The sequence below is a fragment of the Lates calcarifer genome, linkage group LG5 (assembly GCF_001640805.2).
Source record: "Lates calcarifer isolate ASB-BC8 linkage group LG5, TLL_Latcal_v3, whole genome shotgun sequence".
Classification (NCBI taxonomy): Eukaryota; Metazoa; Chordata; class Actinopteri; family Centropomidae; genus Lates; species Lates calcarifer.
Genome location: NC_066837.1, coordinates 6,779,884 through 6,805,285, shown reverse-complemented (window position 1 = coordinate 6,805,285; position 25,402 = coordinate 6,779,884). Strand labels below are relative to the sequence as shown.

The 25,402-nt window shown below is 42.0% G+C and overlaps 1 protein-coding gene across 1 annotated transcript in view; it reads left to right on the top strand.

The window, feature by feature from the left end:
• Positions 1 to 25,402, top strand: part of znf827 (zinc finger protein 827) — a 64,781-nt gene that overhangs the window by 27,330 nt on the left and 12,049 nt on the right. Inside the window, exons 5-10 of the mRNA XM_018690882.2 lie at positions 4,411 to 4,689; positions 14,386 to 14,628; positions 17,575 to 17,629; positions 17,808 to 17,908; positions 23,535 to 23,672; positions 24,922 to 25,093. Of these exons, the coding sequence (XP_018546398.1) occupies positions 4,411 to 4,689; positions 14,386 to 14,628; positions 17,575 to 17,629; positions 17,808 to 17,908; positions 23,535 to 23,672; positions 24,922 to 25,093 (988 nt within the window). The remainder of the gene's footprint in view (positions 1 to 4,410; positions 4,690 to 14,385; positions 14,629 to 17,574; positions 17,630 to 17,807; positions 17,909 to 23,534; positions 23,673 to 24,921; positions 25,094 to 25,402) is intronic.

Here is a 25,402-nt window from a genome sequence, read left to right as displayed (position 1 = left end):
GAGTTCCCCAGGCATAAAAAGCCACTGAACTCTTCCTGACCTCTGACATAATAAGCATATCATTTTTTGGGCTGCCCTGCTTTCCATTGAGTGTTATACTGATACCCTTTGATTTTTATCCTTGCACGCTGACACAACCGTTAGCTATCCAGTGTGATCCACATTTTGATTCAGAGATGAAAGCCACCGAGGCACTTTGAAATGCACAGCCCCTACCCTGTGCCCAGTGGACCCTGAGTTAATAATGACAGTGGGCACTGCACACCCTCCAAACACCACCCGCACCCCCCGCTGCGGTGACACAGGCACAACGAGCTTGACCCTGGCTGGGTGTGAATAATTGGCATGCAGGGGGTTGTGGGAGGTGTTGCATCTGTCATGATGCTTCTGCAGTTGTCTTATTTATCTTTGTCCTAGGAGAATATCTAGCATGCAATGCTCTGCTACTGTGAGATGAAGCACAGGCAGAATTTTAACAGTGCACATGGAAAACCTGGAGTAAAGACTTTTTTAATGCACATTATTTTTGTGCCACTATATTTGAAAAAAACATAGGGACATCTATTGTATGTTTAAGTGCAGAAATACTTGGGCTTTGTTGCACCATCTCTTAGTTGACACTGAATGTTTTTTTGTCTTTAGTTTTGTCGCTTTGTGAACATCTAGATTTAATCTGCATGTCCCTTGCTTTCCAGCTCTGCATGAGCAGACACAGGCAGGCCTTTTGTGTGTGACCTCTGGTCCATACATCCCCACTGCAGCCATCAGTATCACTGTCCAGTGTCTAGCACACTGTCAGCTATTGTTGGGTTCTCAACCTGCCCCACGTAGCCCTGTGCTTTTTTTTTTCTCTGGGAGAAAACAGCAGCCAATTGTCAGAGGGGGAGCAGGCCGGCGTGACAGAGGTGGAAAGCTAATGAAGTTATTTGACGGCAGCCCTGGCCACGGAGCGAGAGGTGAGGCGAAGTGGACAAGCGCCTGGCAGTGAGACGGATGAGGCGCGAGAGAGAAACGTGGCAAAGGGGAGAGAAACAGGGAAGAGAACGGCGATGGAAGTAGCGTTGGTGGCAGGTGTCAGAAGGGTGTGATAACATGGAGACAAACTGATAGCATCGTCAACCCTGAGCCAGAAGCAGCCTTACAGTATCATGCACAGGGAGCTGACATTGGCCTGGGTACGGACTCACACAGGCAGGAAGCTCACAGAAGAGAAGCCCAGTCACCCAGAGATGCCCATCTCTTCCTCAGCTGTGTGTTCACTTCACAAGATGATCTGCCAGAGACTGAATGCTCATGATGCCATTGTGATTGTGAAATTCTGACAGACAAAAGGCTAAAGTGTAAGCTTGGCATTGTAGGCTGAACTGCTCCTGTTGATACTGTGCTCTGGCTTTTTGTTATTGAGCCATCAGCTTGGAGAAATAAAAAACTTACCCATTGGATTAGGCTACTAAATAATTCATTGGGCTCTGTAACATAGATTCTGAGTGGAAATACACTCTATTTATAGCGACAATCCAAAAGGTCACTAGAGTGGTGTGACTTTGTGTGTGAGTGCACGGCCTCGGGTTGTTTTTGTTCTCATCAGGCCACAGAGGAGAAGAATTTGAGAATCTAAGTTTTTGTTGAGTCTGTATTTGTCAGTGGCTCATGCATCACAGCTTTTGCATACGGTTTGAATACAGCTTGTATTCTGTTGTAGGTGGCAACACAAAGTAAGGACTTTTCCTAAAATATAGATAAGCATGTGTCTGTGCGGGTAAGGGGGATAGTGTATTTTTATGTGTGTTTGTAAGATGGTGACCAAGTGTGCTGTCCCTGTCTGATCCGACATGGCCCAACACGCTTCTAATTAGAGGACGTCCTTCCAGGTGCTGACCAGGTTATACTTAGCCTGCCCGCTGACATCTGACGGTGTGACATTTCCAGCTGGTGCCGTGTGCGACCCTGCGCCACTGCCCCTGAACTTGAAGGTCACTGCCCCCCCCCCGCCTCGCCTCTCCCCACCGCTCAACCTCTTCCTTCTCCCCCCTCTTGAACTACAGCCCCAGCCTGCCATGGTGTGGCACTGTGGCATCGTGGCACCGCATGGGTGGTCAAAACACCAGCACCTGTCCCCTTTTCCTGCCCTGTATCCCCTGTCCCTAAGCCCTCTATCCCTCCGGCATAGATCATCATTAATCAGAGGGGCCGGAGCCGGCACAGATTGATGATGCGAGCAGGGGGCGGCAGGCCTATGGCGGTTAGAGATGTTAGGTGAGAAGGTAGGGTGAGAAGCCGAGCAGATCTCTGCTGGGGCCAGAGGAGACTGGACAGCAGTCTGCCCAAGAGTGATGGCCTCTCTTATATCCATGCCCTGTGTGTGTGTGTGTGAGTGTGAGAGAGACAGATGGGGTGTATGTGCTGGGGTGTACAGATTGTCTGAAGTGTCAAGGGTTGAGTCAGAAGATGTGTAGATGTGCGCCTTGATGCCACACTTTGCCGCAGTCAAACAACATTGGCATTCAAATTTAGAAGAAATTGAGATTAATATATACTTTTTTTTAATTGAAACAAATACAGATGAACTAGTAATATAGCATAGCTTTTTGGGAGCTTCTAACCTGTTGGAGCATCTGCAAATTAATTTTCTTATTTCAGATTGCATGACCGGTCCTTCTATAACAGCATGATTTTAAAAATGTTTTCTGCTCTGAGGAAAAATTACTCTGAGGTGCAGATATTTTTACAATTAACAAAGATAATTATAGAAATATAGAGAGCAACCTCTGCCACATTTGGTTATTGGTATCTTATGTGATGGCCTACCTGTTAAACTTTGCCATAGCAACAGGGTTCTGCTTCTTGATTCATGTGTAAAACAGTCCAAATAATAATGCCACAGTTGCAGATACTGTACAGTGGATAATTTATTCTTACTTTATAAACAAAAACAAGGCAACATTGCAGAGTCTAATATGGGTTTTACACATATTCCCTACAAGTTTCATGATTGCTCAAATAAATTCTGCTTCCCTACTTCCCTCTGCAACATAAAACAGCCACAATAACTCAGATAATCACAAAAAATGTTATCAACTCAGAAGTAAGAAGGAGACTTTACATTCTTTCGTTAACAAGGCATATGGTGAAAATATGTGTTTAGGAACTAACACAAAAAATGGCTCCATTAGCATTAACTTAGACACAGAGTCACACAGAAAATCCACTTTGTGAAGTATTTAGTACTGTAATTTGTTCTGAAAAATGGTATGGTGCACCTGCAGTAAGTCAGGTTACAGTAGTGGACAATAGTTTCCGTTTTAACTTCCCCCTGGTTCCCATAGTTGCACTGAATTGCATTTGAACAAAGGCAAAGGTATCAAGTTACTGCACAGACAACTAGAATTTATTTTATTATATATATATATGTGTGTGTGTGTGTGTGTGTGTTGCCTCTTTGTGTTTTATAGCCATTTTAGATTTTCCACACTGTAAGATATGTGTCTGTGTAAACCTTTGTTTTAGCACAAAGTGTAGTGGAACTTGCTGAGAGCCACAAAGAGACGCGCTTGCCCCGCTGTTCTTTTCTTGGCGGCTATCGGAAGTTGCTCCATGTCTAATTATTAATTATTCATCTAAGGCGGATTAGATGTGGCCCAGTTTCTCTTGAAGATGACTGTAGAGTAGAGGGATCCATGTGACAGTTCACTCCCTAACCTAGGCTACACACTGCAGAGATGGCAGATAAGGCTTCAGCTGATTGCTATCGCCTTCCACAGAAGTACCAGAATTATTTCATGTCCTAACGTTTGAAGAGGATTTAGACGATGTCAGAGGCTAGAGGGAATAAGAAAAACCAGACTTAAAGTAGAATGATGCTAAGAATAAAGTGCACAGAAATGAATGGGATGCAGTATGTAGAAGTGTGAAGGACAAAAGAAGAAGGCTAGGACTTGGGAATTTGTTGCAGATGCCCTAAAGACTTATAGAGAAGGACAGCCATGAAGTTGCACCCTCTGTGTTGGCCCACAGTATGCCAACTGTGGCAACTGTTGCAGCAATAAGACTATGAAAATCCACTGTGGATCATTTTGTTCTTCCATTTAATCTTAATTTTCATGAATCACATGTTATCTTATGCATGTATATAGGCTCCTCTACTCATATTAAGCTTGAAAGCAAAATGTCTTTATGGCATATTACATTAAACTTCAGATGTTATTGTTTTTTTTATCAGTTAAAACCATAGTAAATTTCAGATAGATGCTTATCACATGTTGAAGGACCAGTAGTATACAGAATGAAATTTGTGATGCACGTATGGCCTCTTATCATTCCCCTTAGTTTTCTCCTTCTCCTGCTCTCCCTTGAATTCCTCCTTTCCATTTCTTCTCATTCTCTCTGTCTTTTCTTTCTTTCTGGCTGCAGCTGCCAACCAGAGGGAGACACTCAAGTCTCCATTCCACCTGAAGGAAGAGCCCAAAGTAGAGGAAGCACTGAGCCCTAGACCATCCTCCCAGTCCCAGAGCCAGGTCCAGCCAAGCTTCCCTGCGACTTTTTGCCAGGATGGACCAACGGGGGCTGCAGCAGCCACAGAGCGCCCAGGGCCTCTCAAACCAAGGGAAGGAAGCCCCATGGCTAAGAACAGCTTGCTGAGCCAGGATATCAACGTTAAGGTAGCCTCTGAGCTGCTGATCAAGCTTTCAGGTATGGTGTGTACTTATCTATGGATTTGTGTAATATGTTTGCGATAGGGGTGAAATGCAAATGAGTTATCTGATTCATCTATGCAGCATTCTACACACTTCTGTAATTACCTTGAAATCTAAGCAAAACAGTAAGATAGTGATCTTGGAATTGTGTATAAACTGGATACATATACTATATTCTCTGAGTTTGTGTATCACCATTTGTGATTAAAAAAAAAAAAAAACGTACATAAATATTTCCAGTACACAACAGGTCATGCATATTCTGTGTTATTGACATCTATGGTGTTGGTCAGCTGTTTGAGTTTCAGATCAGCTAGTACCAGCTCAGGAGGTTAGCTTTAGGCCAAAGGTTGTGTCACTGACATAAAAGGGCTCTGTTGTTGTCTACCATGGCACGCCTAACCAAGCTAAAATTGGGGGCTTCTCAAAGGTGAGCAAAGTGCACCTGTGGGGAAAAAGCAAATATGGTGGAATAGACTTTGTTTCTCTCAGGCCTCTGCTCTAGATGGTGGCTGCAAAGACTTTTTATCCTCTGTGATGATATTCGGGTCAGTTGTCCTGACCCTTCATTTTCTTCCTACCCTTCTCTGCATCAGGTTATTCCAGCTTTTTTGAACAACTGGTGGTTTTATTTTTTGTACTCATTGTTTTTACTCTTCTTAAGTTCCTCTACAAAACAAGATAGACAACTGGCAGATGATATACTGTATCTGCTTGCATTGTTGAACTTAAAACCCATCCCTGACTTGCTCGTTGTTCCATGACGATTTCTGACACGCACCATGTCTCAACTTGTGTGGACCGCTCTGACATCATCCAGCACAGCTTGCTTGCCTTCGCCTTTACAGCCTTTGGTTTGAGCTCAGCAAGAATGTTGGTAACAAGTCCTTAGGCAGGGACTCCAGCTTGCTTCTTAATTTTGTAGCACATTGAGTGTGCTTTACTTGGCATTATGTAAATGGTAAATGGGGCCTCTTTTCAGTTACTAAACATTTTGTGTCACTACTAAGTAAAGTTTAAAGCCACAGCTTATTTTAGCTTTCATCACTACTGAATGCCAGGTCTAGTTCAAGTGTGTTATGGACAGGTGTTTGTCCACTGTGGGCTGCTGGAGTGTATCTCTCAGGCTATCAAGAATGAAATTTACTGAAGTATGTATCAGTATGCACCAACACAGCTGGCTTTTCTAGCTATATGATACATAGAAAAGTGTATTTTGTGATTTAGCAGTTAATAGCAACACATGCATGGTGTATTCAAATTTAGAAATTAACAAAAATAAATCAAATTTTAGTTTAAAACCCAGCAGGCTTCATGGACTACTTTTACTTTGGAAACAAATACAGACTGATTTCAACATCAGAATGAGTAGTACACTCGAGTTGTCCTGCCATAAAATTTACAATGTGACATACTTGTGCAAATATGCATCCACAGTATTACAAACCACAAAGCAAATGGCAGTCTGATGGTGGCGCAGTGGGGCGTTACGCTATCCACGGCTCTTCATCCTGTGCCAGTGTGTGCGTGCTTTACAGACACCTCACACACCGGTTGCCATTGTTCTCTCTGGGTCGACTGGTGTTCAGAGTGACTCATGCTGGCTGGGAGCTCTGTGGTACTACACGTGTGCTGCTCCACTGCCTGCCCCCAGGTCACGTTTCCCTGTGTGTGTGCATGTGCTTTTGTATGTGTGTGCGCATTTGAGCAAGACAAAACATGATTACTACTTTAAAATGACATAAAGAAACAAATACAAGACATTCGCTTTTGTATGTAAAATGGAGAAATTTAGAGAGTCATGTGGGCAGTATATAATTCCTCCACTGTACTGCCTCCACCTATGTTCTTTGTTTCATCAATTTGTTTCATCCCTCTGTCTCCTACCTTTTTTGCCGTTTCCAATCCTTGCACTGACATTATCCTGCCAGTTTATTTGGTCCTCAAGCAGCATGGCCAGTATTTATCCCCTCCCATCACTTACACTAGCTCTGCAAGGTTGACCTAGGTTAGGGAAAGATGCTGCAGCGTTCATCCGTCCGCTGGCTCCCTCTGCCCCCTCACACAGTCCTTGGAGCGCAGTGCCGTCCATTGCCATGGCAACAGCGGGGGCGGTAGATGGAGAGGGCTGTCTGGAGTGACAGCCTTGACAAGAGTCTGGACCCTCAAATGACCCTGGGGGGAAGGGAAGTAGAAAAAAGATGGCGAGGAGGAAAGGAGAGCCAGGGAAAGGTCAATGCCGTTACAGTCACGTGTGATTACGGTCATGAGGTTCAAGGGCATCTACACTGTAACCTCTCTCTGTCCTTTGTTAAAGGTCAGCCCCAGAATACAATAACCCAGTAAGGATACTTTAATAGGGAAATCACACGGGGGAGTGTAGGCTAAGCATTTTCTTTGTTAAAAACATCACTAGTAGTCTGTTAAAAACTGCTTATTTCCTCATTCTTGCTTGTCAGTACAGCAAATGGACACAACCTAATTAAATTTCTGCTGCTCATCCTTCCTCGACCATGGCATTGGACAGTCAGAGCAAGTGGGGTTGTCATCATTACTGCCCATTGTGCTGTAACATGAGTTGCATCATCCCTTTAACTAGGTCACTTCTTCTTTCTCTCTCTCTCCTTCCCCCTCTCTCCTCTCTTCCTTATCAAACACTGGTTGGTCGCGTTGAGTCGCCTTGCTAGCGCTACCTCCCCCACATCTGTTTAAAACCAGGCTGCTGGTGTCTGGGGGCTAATTACGCCAGGCTAAATAGTCCCTGGCGCCAGCGGCTAACGTGTCCTAGCAGATGGGCACTGGTGTTGCAGGGCAAGGGGAACATGGCGTCACAGGAAGGGAGGGGGAAAGGGAGGTGCGGGGCCCTAGGTGGTGCCCTGGCAGACTGGCATCGTGTGGGTAACAGCCGTGCCACCCACTCACCATCCAGCCACCCTCACCATAGGTGTGAAATCACACTTTGTACTCGCTTAACTCATTCCACATTCCTTAGGAACAGGCCCTCCATCTCTGAGGACATTTTACAGGCCCTCTCCCCTCCACAGTGCTCGTTACCTAGGTAATAAAAGTTGCATTAAACAATTTTGACCACTAAGGAGCAGAAAGACCTTGAACCAAACTGACAGCAACACATTTTTAGCTTATGAGGTTCTTTTTGTTGACATTACAGAAAACAACAACCTAACACAGAAATGGAACAACATGGACATCGCTTTGAAGCCATTTCTGGTTATCACTCAAATGTAGGTTTAATATTAACTGATGTTTTACCCCTGGTTTGGTTCACAACTCTAGTGATGGTGAATGTTTTTTTTTTAATGATTCAGGATGTTTATATGGTGATCACAGTATTGTTTTGGTTTCATCTGTGTGGCAAAGCCGTTAGCTGAATGTGGCATGAAGCTGGAGCGTGGGTGGATTCCAAACTCAACCTGGTTTCTGACATGATTTACCCACAGTGTGGATATTGTCATCATCAACTACATAAACTGACAGTTCACTTTATATAATGTGCCAGACCATGTTGCTATTAAAATGCATTAATTAAAATGCAACAGATAAAGTGGTGGAATATATAGCTGTTGTTGCTGGGTTTTTGTGGGTTTCTTCTTTTCTGCAACAGCAGCAGCAGCCTGGTTAGTCGTGCACGGTTTCCTCAAGGTAACCACAGTGGATCATTGTTCTGAGTATACAAGCTACAGGTAGATTATACAGTGTACATCTCCTGCTGCCTTCAGGGACCAGTAAGCATTTAGTCAAAGGAAGTCTAAAAACAGTTGTTGGATGACTGATGCAGACAGGCTTTTTGACATTCTTGCTTAAATCACATTATTTTTTCTCCTCGTGTGTCCAGTGTTTGAATGATTATTTACATTATTTAGTATCATTCCTGTATGTAACTGCTGAATATGTCCACCACTTATTTCCACTGTAATGATGGTTGTCAAAAACAAATTTGTCCCTTTCTCAGCTATTCGCAGCACAATTTCAAACAGCCAATTATCACCAAAACATCAGCATCTTGCCTTACACTAGCTCAAGCTTACAAGATGGAGCCATACTACTCCTGCCTTTGTACCATGTACCATTATGCCCTAAAATGGTTTTGCTGTACAGTAACTCTTATTTGACAAAGAGAATGATTAATCCTTCTACTAAACTGACTAGTGTCTATGTAGTTTGAAACAGTTTGAAGTGTTGATTTCTTTTGCTTCCATGAGAAAATACCACCAAGTAAGTTTAGAAATAAATCAAAAACTATGCAACGAGAGCACAGAAATCATAATGATAAATATATATCTAGCCTTTTTTCTTTTAGTTAGTCACCCTAACACTCATTATTTATCTTTACCCTCACATAAAAGGATTCACTGTTTACTGAGTATGGCTTATCACAGTATACTGTCTGAGCAGTTCATCATTCTATTCACATCACTGGTATTACTGTACAGTCTTACTTTATGTTAAGCTCTGACAGTGTCCTCACCATGCCCCCTCAGTGTGGCCGTTCGCTGACCTCTCTTACTCCCACCCTCCCTACCTCCATATTCTGTCTCACTGGCTCCTCATCACTGCCTATATATCTATTTACAGAAACGGAGAGGTGATTCCTTTTGTCCCTCACTATATATGTTAGTTTCCTGGGTGCCTAGTTTAAATATGAGAAATGATTGACAGAACCACTAAGGCAATCACTTGACTTCCTTTTTCTTGACCTTATATGATAAAGTTTTAGAAGCCTTGGATCTGCTCTGGCTTGCACCAAGTGTTTTTGTTTAGGACTGCTTTATAAGGGCCGTATCTGGCTCCTTATGGGCTGTTTATCAAGCACAAGCACTGCTCTAGAGTCAGATGTGGCTGCAGTTTGCAACCATCGGAAGGCTGAACTACTGAGAGCTAGCTGGTCGAGGATCAATTGTAGCAGCAGCTGTCTGTGAAGTCTGCAGGCAAGGCTGCTGTGGCTCCCACATGACATGCAGTCTCCACACTGCAGCCTTTGAAGCGCCTGAACTCTTCACCCCTGTCTGAGCAGGTCGACTAGAGAGCAGGAGACTAGAGAGATTGAGAGAGAGAGGGATGGGGGCAGGGATAGAAAGATGTGGAATAACAGAGCAGGGAGAAGGGTAGACTAGGATAACGGGAGGGGGAGAGGTGGAGAGGTTGTCATTTAGGCTCTAGCCATTCCTCATCCTTCTGTCCTCCCCCAGCTCTTCTCTCTCATCCCACTTTCTTCTTTCCTCTCTTACCCTCGGGTGTTCTTTTTCTGGCACTGTTTGACAATTTTTTCCTTCTCTTTACCCTTCCTCTTTGCCTCTCCCTCTGTCTGTCTCCCTCACTGCCAGTCTGTCCAAGTTTGTGTTCCTATGCTGTCAATGCATCAAAGCAGCGCGATAGATTGACTTTGCATACATTAAATCACTAATGGTGTGTGGCTTTTTTGTCCAAGTGTAGTTACATATCCATCCTGGGTCTGTACCTTCCTACTGTTATACTTCTCAGTGAAACAAGCTGTCACGTCCACACAGATTCAAGTAGACACCTGAGGTCAAAGTTGATCACTAAAAACAGAACATCGCGCAAACCCCAGTCACTTTCGTTCTGACTCAAAATTTGAGTAGTTCTGCGTCAGAGGGAACAAAGTATGTATAGAATAACTTGGCACGCAGTTCACTTTCACACATATTCTAAGTATGCAACATGGTTGTTATTACATACCTAACAGAGCGCAAAGAAGCTTTAATTTGCATCTGTTTACTTGGTTAGGGGTTAAATTTGGTTAAAAGTTTTAACTCACTTAATTCTGACAGATCTGAGAGTTTGTCAGTATTGATGTCCATGCTGTGCCTCACAAATAGGATCCATGTGCATTTGTTTAAGCAGAGACATGAAGATAAGCAATAAAGTAAAGCCCAAACTGAAAGTTTATTTACCAAACTAACAATAAGAGGTAGAACAAAGATGCAAATGTATTTAATTGTCACACCTGCTCTTAAATTAACAAAAGGTAAAAGCAATTCACCGTTGAAACCTTTGGGGGGGGGGAGGAAAGCTCATAGGAATTTGGACTCAAAGTTTAAAAATTTGATTTGAATAGAACAATATACCCCAGACAAGTCAAATAAATCAGAGTATTTTTGTGAAGCCACATGCCGTCTTTAAATATGGACTTTGAAATTAAAAATGAAGTGGGGAAGATAAATAATAGTTCTGGTAGTTACGTTGGACTATGTTGTCCCTATCAAATGTTCAGACCAGAGGACAGCCAGCCAAACTCTGCTGAGGACTTCTACTAAATCTGGGGCACATTGTGAAAAATGTAATAAACTATATTCAATGAAATAACTTATTTCCCTGGTTTTTAATATTTTCCAAATCTTATCATAGAAGTAGCTCCATATCGACCACTGCTGTCCAGTTTTTGTCAGTAAAAAAACTGTATATATATATATATATATATATATATATATATAATATATATATATATATATATATATATATATATATATATATATATATACATATATATATATATATATATATATATATATATATATATATATATAATATATATATATATATATATATATATATATATATATATATATATATATATATAAATATAAATAAACATTGGTTTTATTTATATTTGTAGATTTTTACTGGTATACTTTGAAGGAATATTAAGAGGTATTGGAGCAACACTGACACTAAAGAAAAGTGATGATATTTATTGAGAAAGGGCACAGGCACGTTTGTGCATACACACACACCCACACACACAGAAACGCAAACACACATTCCTCCAGACTCGATTCTGTGGCCTAATGGCAGCTGGTGTATCGTAGAGGAGGCTCCTGCACCAGAGCAAATGACACATACGTGCATAGACACACAGGGTGCACACTCACTCACTCTCACACACACACAAGCTGGATTCAGGCAGACTGAGGGCTGCTTTTTATGGCTTCAGAACATTAGGTCATGACCTCGACCAAAAAGCCATAGCTATTATCAGTGTGGGAGTGAGGCCATATTTTCATTTTTTATTTTGTGACAGGTAGACTTTTGATCTGGCCTGCTGCGATGTGATGCTTTCAATATGGTGTCGGTGTGTTTACGATCAAATATTTTCGCTCCGTGTCATGTGATCTCTCCGTAAGGGCTCTTTAGGATGTAAGCATGTTTATCCCAAGCTCTGAAAGCCCAGGCACATATAGTATACTGTCCGTGTATGTGTTATTGTGAGTGACTGTGTGTGTTTTTGCAGCTCAGCAGTCCACTCAGCCTCTGACGTTAGGGTGGTGATCCAGTGATAGAAGCTCGCGTGTCCCTTGGTTGACCCTTACAGCGCGGTGCCCCCTACCCCTCCGCTCTCCTCTCTCACTCTCCTCCTCTGCTCTACCCCTCCATCAGCCTCTCTTAGGATCGCCTACTCTTGGCCAACTCTGGCCACCTGATTAAGGGATTAGTGGGGCTGATGGTTGTCAGTGTCCCCCACATGCTGGCTACTGCCAATAAACCAGACACCTGGACCTCAGGGAGGAGGCTGGAGGGAGGTGGGGGGGGTTACACTTTAATGCATCTACATAAACAGTATAATGCACTCACACAGATTCAGATCGAAGTAGATACTCTTGCATGTTCACACATGCGCACAATGTACTGTAAGTCCAGTCTTGGTGTTTCACACTGGCCTCCTTCAGCAGAGGAGTGGAGAATGTGAGGGGAGGGGTGGTGGGGTTAGCGCCGGGTTACTGTCTTGTATCTCCCTCCCTCCCTCCTGTTTCTCCAGCTCTTCTAACCTCCCCCTGCCCCTCCCACTGCTCCCGATGCCCTGCCAAATTCATATATCCCATAATCATGCTGAGTCGCCATGTCAGCAGCACTGTATCAACTGGACTGCTTTGTCTTGCTCTTGCTTGTCACCACACTGAGACACTGCCTCCTGCCATCACTCTAGTCAAAGATCAGCTACCTTGGATATACAGCTGCTAAAGGATGTTCCAACCAAGGATTTTTTTCCTTCCAATCCGAGTTATTTTATTTTTTCACATCATACAGCTGCACAGTATGCATTTACTGCAGCCTGAAGTAGCCCTACTTTTAATCTTCTAAATTTAGCCATTAGAGACCATTAGAGAACCAATATCTGACAGCTCAGTAACTCTGCATTAAAAAAATATTGTCTGCATCACAGTTTCCTTTTAATACTTTCCAGTATTTTTTTTTTTTATGGCGGCCTGTAGTCTTTTGTTTAATATCCGTAGAGAGCAGAGAGTCAGTGTTTGATTCTGCAGATCAGCTCGGGACATTCCTAACAGATGCCATCTCCCTCTCAACTATTTTTAGCCGTGCACACTTGGCCTCACCTTTTGAACTTCTATGAGGAGTGAGTCAACGGCTGTTTTCAAGCCTTTCGTACCATTGTTTCTGTACTGAAAAAAAAAACAGACTACCAGGAATCAAACTCTTACATCCAACACCTCTAGTTATCATAAACATGGATTGCTGGCTGCCTACAGAACATTTAAAGTGTTGTAGTTAGTATCTTCCCTGTTTGCTTCAGTGAACTACATGAGCTGCTGGAGTCTTCCCCAAGCAACGGCGTGACCTCCCGCTGCCCTCCTGCCCTAATAATCGCACAGCTAGATGCTAACCGGCTCAGCTCGGCTTTAACACTCATGTTTTGGCTGTTATTTGGATTTCCCTATTAAAGATTAAATTCCATTCATACGACATCTTTAAGCACGTATACTGGATGCTTGATTTACTTGTACATTTGGGTTGGTGTAATAGTCAAAAAGTGTTTTTTACTGGACCAATAGAGTATATTAATTATCTGAATACACCATTAGAGGGAACAAGATTATTTATTCTCTGACTCATTATATTGGACGTCTGTCCATCCTGAGAGAGAAATCTCTTTGTTGTTGTTTTCCTTATCCAGATCAAGGATCTAAGGATAGAGTGTGTCATATTTTCTACAGATTTTAAAGCCCTTTGAGGCAAATGTGTGTTTTGTGAACTTGGGCTGTATGAATAAAATTGACTTGCACAGGATTAGAACATCTGGCAGGCAATTTGATGGAAAAACACATCAAATAAAGCCTGAATTTGTAATGCAGGTACAGTGCAGTCATCTGCTTTCAAACCATCTTGCAGCCAAGGTTACATGGGATGCTGAGATGAGCTGAACCATAGGTTTACACGCAAAATATTATTCAGAATTTGACCTGCGCATTTCCCACTGCATTTCTTTCAGCTGAAAAGAGGTGAATTTAGCAACAGATAAATTATTTTTTAATACATATATTGTAAGTTTTGTGATCACCCTTTGCTGGCTTTTTGAGTTTTGAAAACAAGCAAAGCTGTAAAAAATTGTATCTTTTTGTTTTTGTTTTTTTTATTCCTCCATAAAGGGAAAAATAAACTGTAAATTCAGTATAACTGAGTCAAGTACAAACCCAGTATAAAGCGCGGTACACACAAACTGAAGTACATTTTAAGGAAGGTATTTATCACAGGGCTATTGCAGTATTGTTCTCGTTTCTGACTACTCAGTGTATTTACTTGTGAAGTGCTCACAGTAACCTCTGCTCTGTGCACAAAACTAGATCTCTGCTTTGATACTCTGTATTGGTTTAATCTCTTTGATCAGAGTCTAACCCTCTTGTTCGACCATCCTCTGCAGAGAACAACAAAGATGCCCAGTACCAGAAGGTGAAAGTAAAGGCAGAGCCCATGGAGGTGGACCCGCCCCCTGCAGAACTCACCCCACCTGCCTCTCACCTGTTGGCCTTCAGCACTTTAGGGGCGAGTGAGAAGAGTGAGCCAATGAGTAACCTCCCTGAGACGTTGGCCCGCCCCCAGAAAGATCTCTTCTCCCAGGACATATCGGTCAAAATGGCCTCGGAACTACTGTTCAAATTGTCAGGTATGTCGCTACAAGTCACATATCGCTGTCAAGCACAGGCTGTTCTCAGTAGATCCACAACACGCGCACACATTCATGCACAGCAACATGTCATCTTTCTCCCTGCAGCACTGCAGTGTAAACCTTGGACAGTCTGTGGTACTCGACTATAAAACCTACATGTTTCCATTTCCATCCTCTGGTGGCTCTGTAGTAAAGCCAAGGATATATGACATGTAATGACATCCTGCTTTTTACCTGTATGGCCATGAAAGTGACATTGAAGCAGCAGACAGCTGTTTGTATTGCTAGATTAAGACAGAGCTTTGAGGTGTATCCATCGGCCCCCAGAGAAAAATGTGCAGATGTGTGTGTATGAGCAAGTGTATGAGGGGTCAGACTTGTAGTCCTGGGCTGTGACCCCAGTTCTATCCAGCCTCTGATTGCTTCGCTTAAATGCCATATAGCGAAACAAGCTCGTGTAAAATCTCTTTTTTCTCTTCTTGCTCTCGCACATATTCACAAATTCACACATTGACAGTCTCTCTTTCCCACACACTCACTTACACACTCACACAAGGCCCCTTGGGGAGTGGTGTCTGCACAAATGCCCCCTCTTCCCTCCTCCCTCTACTCCTTTCTCTCATTCTCTCTCCCTCTCTCTCCGTTGACTCGTTTTCAGACATGCCGGCTCAAGCACACTTGGCTGCACACGCTCTCCCCTTGCACTTCCCCTCCCCTCCTCCCTTTACATTTCTCCCGTGCGGCATCTCCATGGCAACGTGGAAAGAGACCTCTGTCCTTGGCGAGCAGTGTGACGGAGTGGGGTGTTTAGGGTGGAGGGTGGGGTGGGTTGGTGGGTTGTAGCGAGAGGGCAGGGAGGGGGGCAGAGGATAAGAAGGGTAGAGAGGGCAGCGGGGGTACACAGTATGCCCACCCAGGGAGGCCGGGGCATCGCCAGCCTGGCAACAACGACACCCCCCCCCCCCTTCCACCTTAGAACTGGGTTTGAATGTGAGGGGGACTGGAACAGAGTGGGCTGCTGTCACACAATGAGCAATCAATATGAATTACCCAGAGCAGTAGGACCTCAGAGACACATCAGTAGCAAGGTCGCTCTGAACACTGAGATGGTTGCGGCTTTGAAATTCACTTCAGTACATTGCCTTGAAACTCACACATAGCTCCATTCTCAGGCATTTTGTATAGTGCTCTTTACGGCTGAATACTGAAATCCAATGGTCTGTACTAACATTAGCTGGCCACGTAGAGGTAGTGGCTGATTTTACAGTTATCACTTTACTTACCACTTAGACACCTCTTAAAATCATTTTTATTTAAGGCTCAGCCACTTTGTGAAAAAACAGAAATTGCTTCACCGTAGCAGTATGCTGTTTTTTCATCAGCTTCAGCTCTTCTGGAGCTCATGTATCTTTCTTGGGATTAGCACCTGGTATCTGTGGCATACAGAGGTGGACTTAGGGGTTCTCCATTTCCCATTTATACATGTGTCATTACAGGTGCATGCAACACAAACAAACACTTGCCTTGTGTAGTAATGGATTCTATAGCCTTGGCTTAATGTATGGTTGTGACCCTAAACCAAGTGCTCTTACATGCGAGAAGGACAGGTGTGACAGGTGTGCAAAGTTGTGAGAATCTCAAGCATCAAGGCTTGAAAACGCAAGCAATCATTGACACTTTTGACTAAATTCATGTTTTTATATTAATGTTTATTTAGGTGGATTTACTGCCATGTTTCACAGTGCAGGCATCACTCTGCCTACCCAGAAATAAAGAGGGCCTCCGCTAATGTCGGCAGAAATTATTACATTTTTATGAAATGTTATTAGGCTTGTTAACCATCAGGAATCGTGTGATTTGGCTCAGCAGGTGATTGATTGATCACATTGTACTTTCAGTTTGATGTAATTAATCTGAGCAGCACGTTGCAATGTCTGGAGGAAAAAAGAAACCCTCTCTGCGTTTTTAAATGCTGGGGAAAGTAGCAATAAACAGCCCAGACAGTTACAATCCGGTCTTGATGTGTAAGAAAAGCTCTGCACTGAAGGTGAGAAGCCAAACAGGAGTTACTTAGTAAAGTTAAATATGCTGTGTATTTATTCCTCCCAAAGCAGTGCCATGAAATATTTGAATAAACACATTTTATCATGATAAATAACTTTTCAACACATTTTTCTTGTGCATTTCAAAACTTAAAATAGTATTGAACATTGATTACTGGTCTATTGGGTACACATGTACAATGTAATCCTACCCAGTAAACACAGCCTTGCAATAATAATAATATCCATAATATTGAAAGTTGTTTCTAATATTTTGCTTCCCCTCAACATACAAGAGTATGACTGTACACCAACACTCACATGTGCCATGTAGGAAGTCCAAAGCAGCTCTTGCCAGCTATGCACATTGTTATTTTTAAAAAAATGTTTTCATGTTAAGTGTTGTTGGGCCAACTTTCTGCCCCATAGGTCAGTAGACCCACTGGAGAGAGTCCCACTACTCCAGATGGCCACTGCACCCCTGCTGCCATGGCAAACCTGTGCTTTACCAGCCAAGTTTAACTTAAAGAGATTCAGCAATCAGGCACATACATTGTCTTTGTATCTGTGTCAGACAATGCCCTATATGCAGGGAAGTTTTAGGAAACTTACCAACTGACACTGGAACTTAAATTGGCAGCTGCTCACATCTAGATATCTAGACTTACAGCAGACTTAGGACTCATTATAAATTGAGCATGACGATTTATTCTTGAATTTGGAAATAGTACTTTGATGAAAAAAAAAACCCTTAGCTAAGGGTCCACTCCCAAACTTTTTCTGCAGCCTCCAGCTTCATCCTATGGTCTTAAGCAGCAAACAGATAAAATGGATAATGTAAAAGATATAGATATATAAATGCTGTTGTATACTAGGCTGATGACGCTTTTCTTTTTTCCAGAAAAAGTCAGCAAAGCCAACAACCACAAAGACAGTAATATGGTGGGGATAAACAGGTGAGTCTGTAAAACCCCATTTATTTACTGTGTAGCTGTAAAATGTCTCTGTTTTACATATAATGTTAAAAAAATCAACATGATCAGTAACTACAATTTTCAAACCTAGTTTAAATATCTGTTTGATTTTGTGGCTTTGTAACTGTTTTGTATTACTTATCATGTCTCTGTGTTTCAGTCCATTCCTGGACGAGTGCTTCAGACAATCGCCCTTTAACTCGCGCTCCAAGAGCTCTTCCCCCGCAGAGGCCAGCTCCTCTACCAGGGCAGCATTCCATGGTAAGACACATGTAAAACACACACACACACACACACACACACACACACACACACACACACATACAGACACATACAGACGTGGGGGGAAATGTGATCAGAGTAGTTGCAGAGGAACATGGACTCATCAGCAGTTGCAGGCAGGCCAAAGATGGATGGGCATTATTTTGCTCATATTGTGTCTTTTATAGCTGCAATGAAAGGTTGATAAATCCATTAGCTGGTCAACAGATTAGAATTGATCAGTAACTACTTTGATAATTGATCATATGTTTTGGGCATTCAAGCAAACATGTAGCACAGGCACTAATTCTATCATTAATACATTATAGGCCATGACTAGTTTTTATTTATCATTTAACTTCAAAGTACAGTAAACAGAAGAAACCTAAATCAAATCAGTATGTGTTGGGACCTCCCTTTGCCTTTAAAACAGCACCATTTCTCTTTGATACACTTCTACAGTTTTTTTTCCAAGATACTTGACGAGTGGTTTGTTCAGAGCATCTTGGAGAACTTGTCACAGTTTCTCTCTAGATTTAGGCTGTATCAGACCATCTGTCGCAGGACTCCTTCCTCTTGTCACTGAAGATAGTTCTTTATGATTATATCTGGGGACGCTATCCTGCTGCAGAATGAATTTGGAACCAATCAGACAACTCCATGATGATATTTTGTTATGGATACGGAAACATCTAAACTGCCAACAAATTGACTATCTTTAGGTTGTGTGCTATTGGTTGGACAATAGAATATGGTTAAAACAAATTGAAGACATCACCCCTGTAAATGGCATTTTTTTCACTATTTTTAACATCTCATAGACAAGTCAAGTTTATTTGTATAGAACCTTTAAACATTCAGAATGCCTTACATAACACATAAAAGGCATTAAGAAAAGAAACGCAAGGTAATATAAAAGGTACATTTGAGAGGGCTTAAAAAGATTAAAATACTGAAAGATTAATTGAGAAAATAATCTTCAGATTAATCACAAAATCACAAAATTAGCAGACATTTAGTTGACGCCCGAGTGTATTTGTTTATGCTGTATCACCATTCCAAAGAAAAAGAGACAAAAGTCATCTGCAGGTGACCAAAACAAGGAAGTAATTAACTGCCAACAGTCAGAGCAGCTACATCATTCACAGTACAGTATCTTCAAAAGCAAGAATCCAAGTGTTATCTGTTATTCTCACTGTAGCTGGCAGAAATAATTGATTATGCAAAGATGCTCATTATACACATACACACATGTGCACAGTCCCTCTCTGCACATACACAACACACATCACACAGATGTTAATAGCCTGCCGAACAACTCATCATCTAACTACACATAAATACAGTTTTATCCGTGTATATGGCCACAACAAACCACCTCCAACTTAACATGGTCTCACCCTCCTCTCTGGTAAACCCCCTCTCCCCGTTTCATATTTAGAGCTCCATCCGGCCTTTCTGCTCTCTCACGCATTTCCCCAACCTGAAGGCCTCTGCCCGGGGCATCCCCCTGTCTCCCTCTCCTCCCCTCTTCCCTGCCATCCCAGAACTTCCTCAATGTTCCTTTGGCAGTGAGAGATCCAGAGGTTAATTAGCTTGTGCCAGCTTTGCCTGTCCCTCTGCCAGTTAATGAAAATCTGATTGGCTTCTGGGTGTCAAGAGTGTCCTGAAAGTTAATTCGCCCAGCCCACCTCCCCTTTCCCTTGTGTGTTTAAGCTTCAGATCCAGCCTCTACTGCAGCTCTCTCTTTTACTGTTGTATTGTATTACTCTTTGTCCATCCAGACCTGCTCTTTTTCTTCAGCATGTCTCAGGCTGTTTCTCCCCTTTTTTTATCATCTCCATGTTCCAGATATTGGTAAGCATTCCTACTTCTTCAGCAGACCTTTAATTAAACAGATTTTCTTTGCAGTAAAACCAAGTAAGGGCAGTAGTTTTTAACGCTCACAGACAGCGACATACTGTCTACTACTATTCTCCTGCCAGTAACATACAGTAACGATGTAACATCTTCATCAGTGTGTCTGAAATAAAGTAAACTGTTCATTGTTAAGGCTAATGGAGCATAAGCCCAACAACTATTATGCTGAGATAATGTTAGAAAGTGTGAGCATTTCCCTTTAAGCGAGAGAGAAAGAATAAGCGAGTAGGAGTTTGTGTGATAATAGTGTGACTTCAAGAGTTTTCCGTCTCCTCCCTCCAGTCTGGGGTTTAGCACAATCCTTCATTTCTTGTTTGCGTCCCTCTCTCTCCAGCTCTAATAGCACTAATTAAACCATTAACCACTTCAAGGCCCACACCACACCCTAATTGGCTTAATCATCAGTGTGTTTGCCCAGGTCGTGGCCTCGAGCCTCTGTCGTTCGGCTTCCCGTCACCTTGTGTGACCAGGCCATCCCCTAGTCTCACTTGTGTAAGTCAGGACAAGTTAATGCTTTTATGTGCTAAGCTTTACCTCAAGCCCCATAAGAAGGTCTTGGATTCTTAGAATAAGCCATGTACTGACAACAAGTTTGGAGAAAAACAGTGTGAATATCCCATCAATGTCAGATATCAGGGCAGCCGTCATGTTGAGAGGCAAATTCCAGCTAATGCATGAGGTCAGGAAGTTCATGACCTGCAGGTTGACTGAGGTCGCAGTAACTCAAGCTTCCTGACATGTCTCGAGTTGTGACACCTTTGAAATCTGTGAAGTCACAAACATACACACTGCCTTTGCTGATTACTTACTTAGTTTACAGGCAAGTGTTACTTTACATGGGTCTACTTGGATGTCTTTACCATCACACACGCCCTCACTCACCCTTGTTACATTGGTGAGTTGCAGACCTGCAGCAGACAGGACTCGCATATCAATTGATATGGTAGCAGCAGAGTGGTTAAAAGTAGGACAGCAGCAACTACAATTATTTCCAGTATTGATTAATTTGCAGATTAATCTTTTTATTGATTAATTGCTTTATGCATAAAATATCAGAAAACTATAAAAAAATAAAAATAAATATGCAGATCATTAGTTTTCATGCCCAAGGGGACATCTTCACGCGTTTTGTCCTACTTACACCTAAACCAAAGATACACAGTTTGCAGAGAAAGGCAATAAATTCTTCCTAGAGAAGCTCTCATCAGTGACTGACTCATTTTAAATTATTAATTTATTATTATAAAGAACTTTCTGACAACTGATTAACCAACTAATCAGCACACCCCTGGTTAAAACTCGTACACAACAACTTGCTCCACTCATTTAAGCTTTCTGGCCCATTTTTTTGTGTCTTGGAAACTAAATTTCTTAGAACGCCCAGAGGAACACTATGTATTACTAATTCAAATCTAGCATCTCCTCAAAATCAAGTTCTTTAAAGGATATTATTTTAGTGCTCCAAGTAATGCTACTTGGATTATTCCCCTCAGAAAATTCAGTATTCAGTATTTCTTAGAGAACGATGAGATTTTTATTGCTTGATTAATTATACAACTTTTTTGTGGTACGTACCTCAATTACAAAATAACACACGTAGTCCACATACATCCTGCCTTTCTTCTGTATTATCTTAGTCTTGAAGCCTTCAACACTGCACTCTCTTGAGTCCTCAGCAACACACCTGCCAAGTTTGAAATTGACTGGATGAGCGGCTGTCAAGAAAATCAAAAGACAGACAGTTTATAGTAGCCAACTTTTTGCCAAAAACAATAATTTAAATTCATAAATGATTGTATTTTGTGCTTAAATCAAACCAAATGTGCTGTGCTTTGTTTGACAGTTCCAAAAATATCTGTGAGGGATGGTATGACACAAATAAAAGCAAATAAAGTTACACAACATAAATTTTCCAGTTTGCATGTAGAGGGCAGAGATGGGATTAAATATGTGGAGCAGATACAGAAAAAAAAATGCTGCAGGGTTCGTGAGTCAGTGCAACAACAGTAAAATGTCCTTTCACACCACCTTCCAGAGCCAGTGCATCTGTTCTTTAACGTTTGCCATAAAACCTGCCCCCAAATACCAGAAAACATTCTTTGCTTTTGCTTTTTGTGGTATTCAAACCCGCACAAAAACCTCATCAGTTGGCTAGTCTGCGTTTTGTAGGCAAACTTCTAAAAAAGCCCTGTCAATTATAAAATGTGGCTGGATGAAGCTCCCACAATTTGTTGTTGAATACAAACTGTAGATTGTGTTGCTTAAGAACTCCTTTTCACTCATTTTATCTCTTTTGTAAAGTCAGAACTGTCAAACTTATGTGATTTCCATCTGCATATAATCAAAACAGCACAGAGTTTTCTATCCTTTATGAAGACTGAAAATTAAACTCAGAATGACTTAAAGCAAAGTCCCCAAAATGTCTCTGCATATAGTCCCTATTTCCTTTTTTTGTCATATATATGTTTTAGCCAAGGTCAGACTGTATAGCATGTTCTCTGAAAACTCTGCCTCCATCTGAACAAATTGTACAGCATAATGATGTGTTTTACTCTATGCTCTATTCATATGGTGAGGTTTAATTCAAAGCAGCAACTTCTAATTCTTCAGTCTTATCAAGCATCTGAAAATACACTCACTGAGTCTGAAAGGAGATGACATACACTAAGGAGCACTACAGTGGTAAACGTGCTGCAGGCTTTAGAGCAAAGGACAGGCGCTTGTTGTTGACATTAAGACTCAGAAGATTCAGTGTAATTTTTTAAAGACAAACTTGTATTTTGTATTTACACTCAAACACAGTGGCCTGCCATGACTTAATGTATTGATACAAGCAAACACAATACTACAGCCTACATCAACTATAGAAATCTGCTTTTTATTTTAAAATGTACTATAGGCAAGGTCACCCCTTTCACTCTCTCATCATAGCTATATTCTGTGTCATCTCCTCTATTCGCATCTGTGGAAACAGCTAGTGTGTGTCTCTCTGAAGTTCAAAAATACATCTACCAACACCTCTAAAGGTTTTCCCTTGTTTCTAGTCTTTGTACTAAGCTAACTGCCTGCTGGCTGTAGCTTTATTTTTAATGGACAGATATTAGAGTGCTATTAATCCTCTAAATTGAGAAAAGCAAATCTTGATGTTGAAATGTTGAATTATTCCTTTATATTCTAAGGAAAATGAATTGAGAAAACGAGCTATAAATTTCATTAAAGGTGGATGAAATAGGGACATCCTTGTGGCCTCATATTTAACAGATATACCATAAACTTTCCTCAGGTTGGTTCTGACCTCTGTTCCATTCACTCTCCTCAACTTCATTCTTTGTTTCCCATCACCTCTGAACTGTTCCCCGACTCCACCCCACCCCAACCCCCACCTCCTAAAAAATTTACACAGTAATTCAGAGAACATGTCAATCAGCACATGAGCACATACCACAGCTGTGTGTTATGGTCATGGCCTGGTAGTTACGGTTTCAACATCAATACATATTGAACTTTAGTTACTTTCTTTGATTTATAGCAGCTTGACTCCTCAGCCTTTGGTCCACCTGCAGATGCTTTTGCAGATGACTGTGTCAGCAGTGAATGATGAGTATGGTTTTCTGTGTGTGTGTGTGTGTGTGTGTGTGTGTGTGTGTGTGTGTGTGTGTGTGTGTGTGTGTGTGTGTGTGTGTGTGTGTGGCTGTGTATGTTCCAGACTCAGAAAAGGATGATGGGGAGCCAGGAAACGGGATTGCCCAGTGGAGACTAAATGAACAGCTCTTCCCCTGTCCGGTCTGTGGCAAGGTGTTTGGTAGACAGCAGACGCTTTCTAGACATCTGTCTCTACACACAGGTAAAAATAAATAAATAAATACACAACAACATCATTAGCATTTGTGCACACCGCTGCTGCACACCAGCTTGTATATTTGCATTTCTTTTTTAATGCATAGATGTTAACTTTTGTGTTTGTGCACATGTGTTTGTGTTTGTGCTGCCCACAGTAAGTAAATAAGGTTGACTAGACTGGATTACCCTTCCTTTAAAGAGATTACTACCATGATTAGTCTCTCTGGGAAAACTGCCCGTCTAATTACCCAGCTAGAAGGATGCCTCACGGAGTAGCTACAAACACACACACATACACACACACACCAGTAATTCTGATGCAGCTACGATTGGTTCCCTCTTTCACTTTCTCCCTCACACTCACAGACATGGGAGACTTCCTGAGGATGAAGCTGTTCACTCCTTCAGTGTCCTGATTACACTGTGTTTTCAAACTTGCCCCTTCTTTGCTCCCAACTGATTCATTCCTACCCCCATCACTGTCTTCGTAATCCCTCTCTCGGTCCTCATTAGGGAAAAAAATTAATGAATACAATTTTATTTAAAGCAAATTAACAGCGGATTAGAAATTAATGCAACCTACTTGGGACAGCAGACCAAATCACTAAGTGCACAAATGGAGGCTCGTGTACAAAATGCCCCCACACAATTGGACATGCTCTCACATTTTGCGTGCACACACGACACGACACACACACACACCATCTGAGAGTGTTGGCTGTGAACAGCTTGGCCACACCACAGAGAGCAGAAGCAGGGGCATATGTCAGTGTGATGGTCTTTTTGGTTTCCCCGGCGACATAAAGGTTGCCTGGCTCCATGTCCTTGGGGCAAATGGTGTGTGTATGTGTGTGTTTGAGTTTGAGGGGAGCTAGAGCGAGAAGATGTGTTGTTATGTTGATTTGTTTGGGGATAAAAGGGAAGAATGTGTTTTTGCATTTGATTTTTTTTTTTATTGGATTTTATATTGCTCAAAAATAAGGTGAAATTATGTTTGTGCATGTCTCAAATTATTACCATCTTGTGACATCCAGATGGTACCCAGAGAAGTAGATTTTGTCAGACATTTCTTCCTCTTCCCAGGATCAGAGTTACAGCTGGGGTCAGGCGAAGGCGAGGGGGGGTTAGGCATTAAGAAATTAAGTCTAAGCTCGCTTTAAAGGCTCAGTGGCTGAGCGCAACTTAATGAAATATCATCTGAGGTTATGTTTACAGTAACCCGGGGTCTCGTGTCTGTGTGTATTGTGTTGCAGAAGAGAGGAAGTACAAGTGTCACCTGTGTCCTTACGCAGCCAAGTGCAGGGCTAACCTCAATCAGCACCTGACCATCCACTCTGTCAAGCTGGTCAACACAGACGCAGAGCAGATCGTCAGCGCTGTTACAGCCGACTCTGCCGAGCGCAAGAACTGTCCCTACTACTACAGGTAGTAATAACGGACCAACACACCTCACTAACCTCTGTTAAGGGTGCCTCAAGCTAGTATCGCAGAGCTGAGCCTAATCACAGCATTTTTGATTGATCTGTATGTACAGCTTTATGTCTAATTGAATCCTGATATGTCTCTCGATGTAATTTTTCCACAACTGCTCTGCTGTTTTGCTAGTCATTATATCAATTACAAAACCTTATAATAATAAGGTCTTCTACATTCATGGGGTGGGCAAACAAAACTGATCTCTCTGATGACATAATAGAAACTGTTTCATGTCAAATCATTTTGATTTGCTTTCTG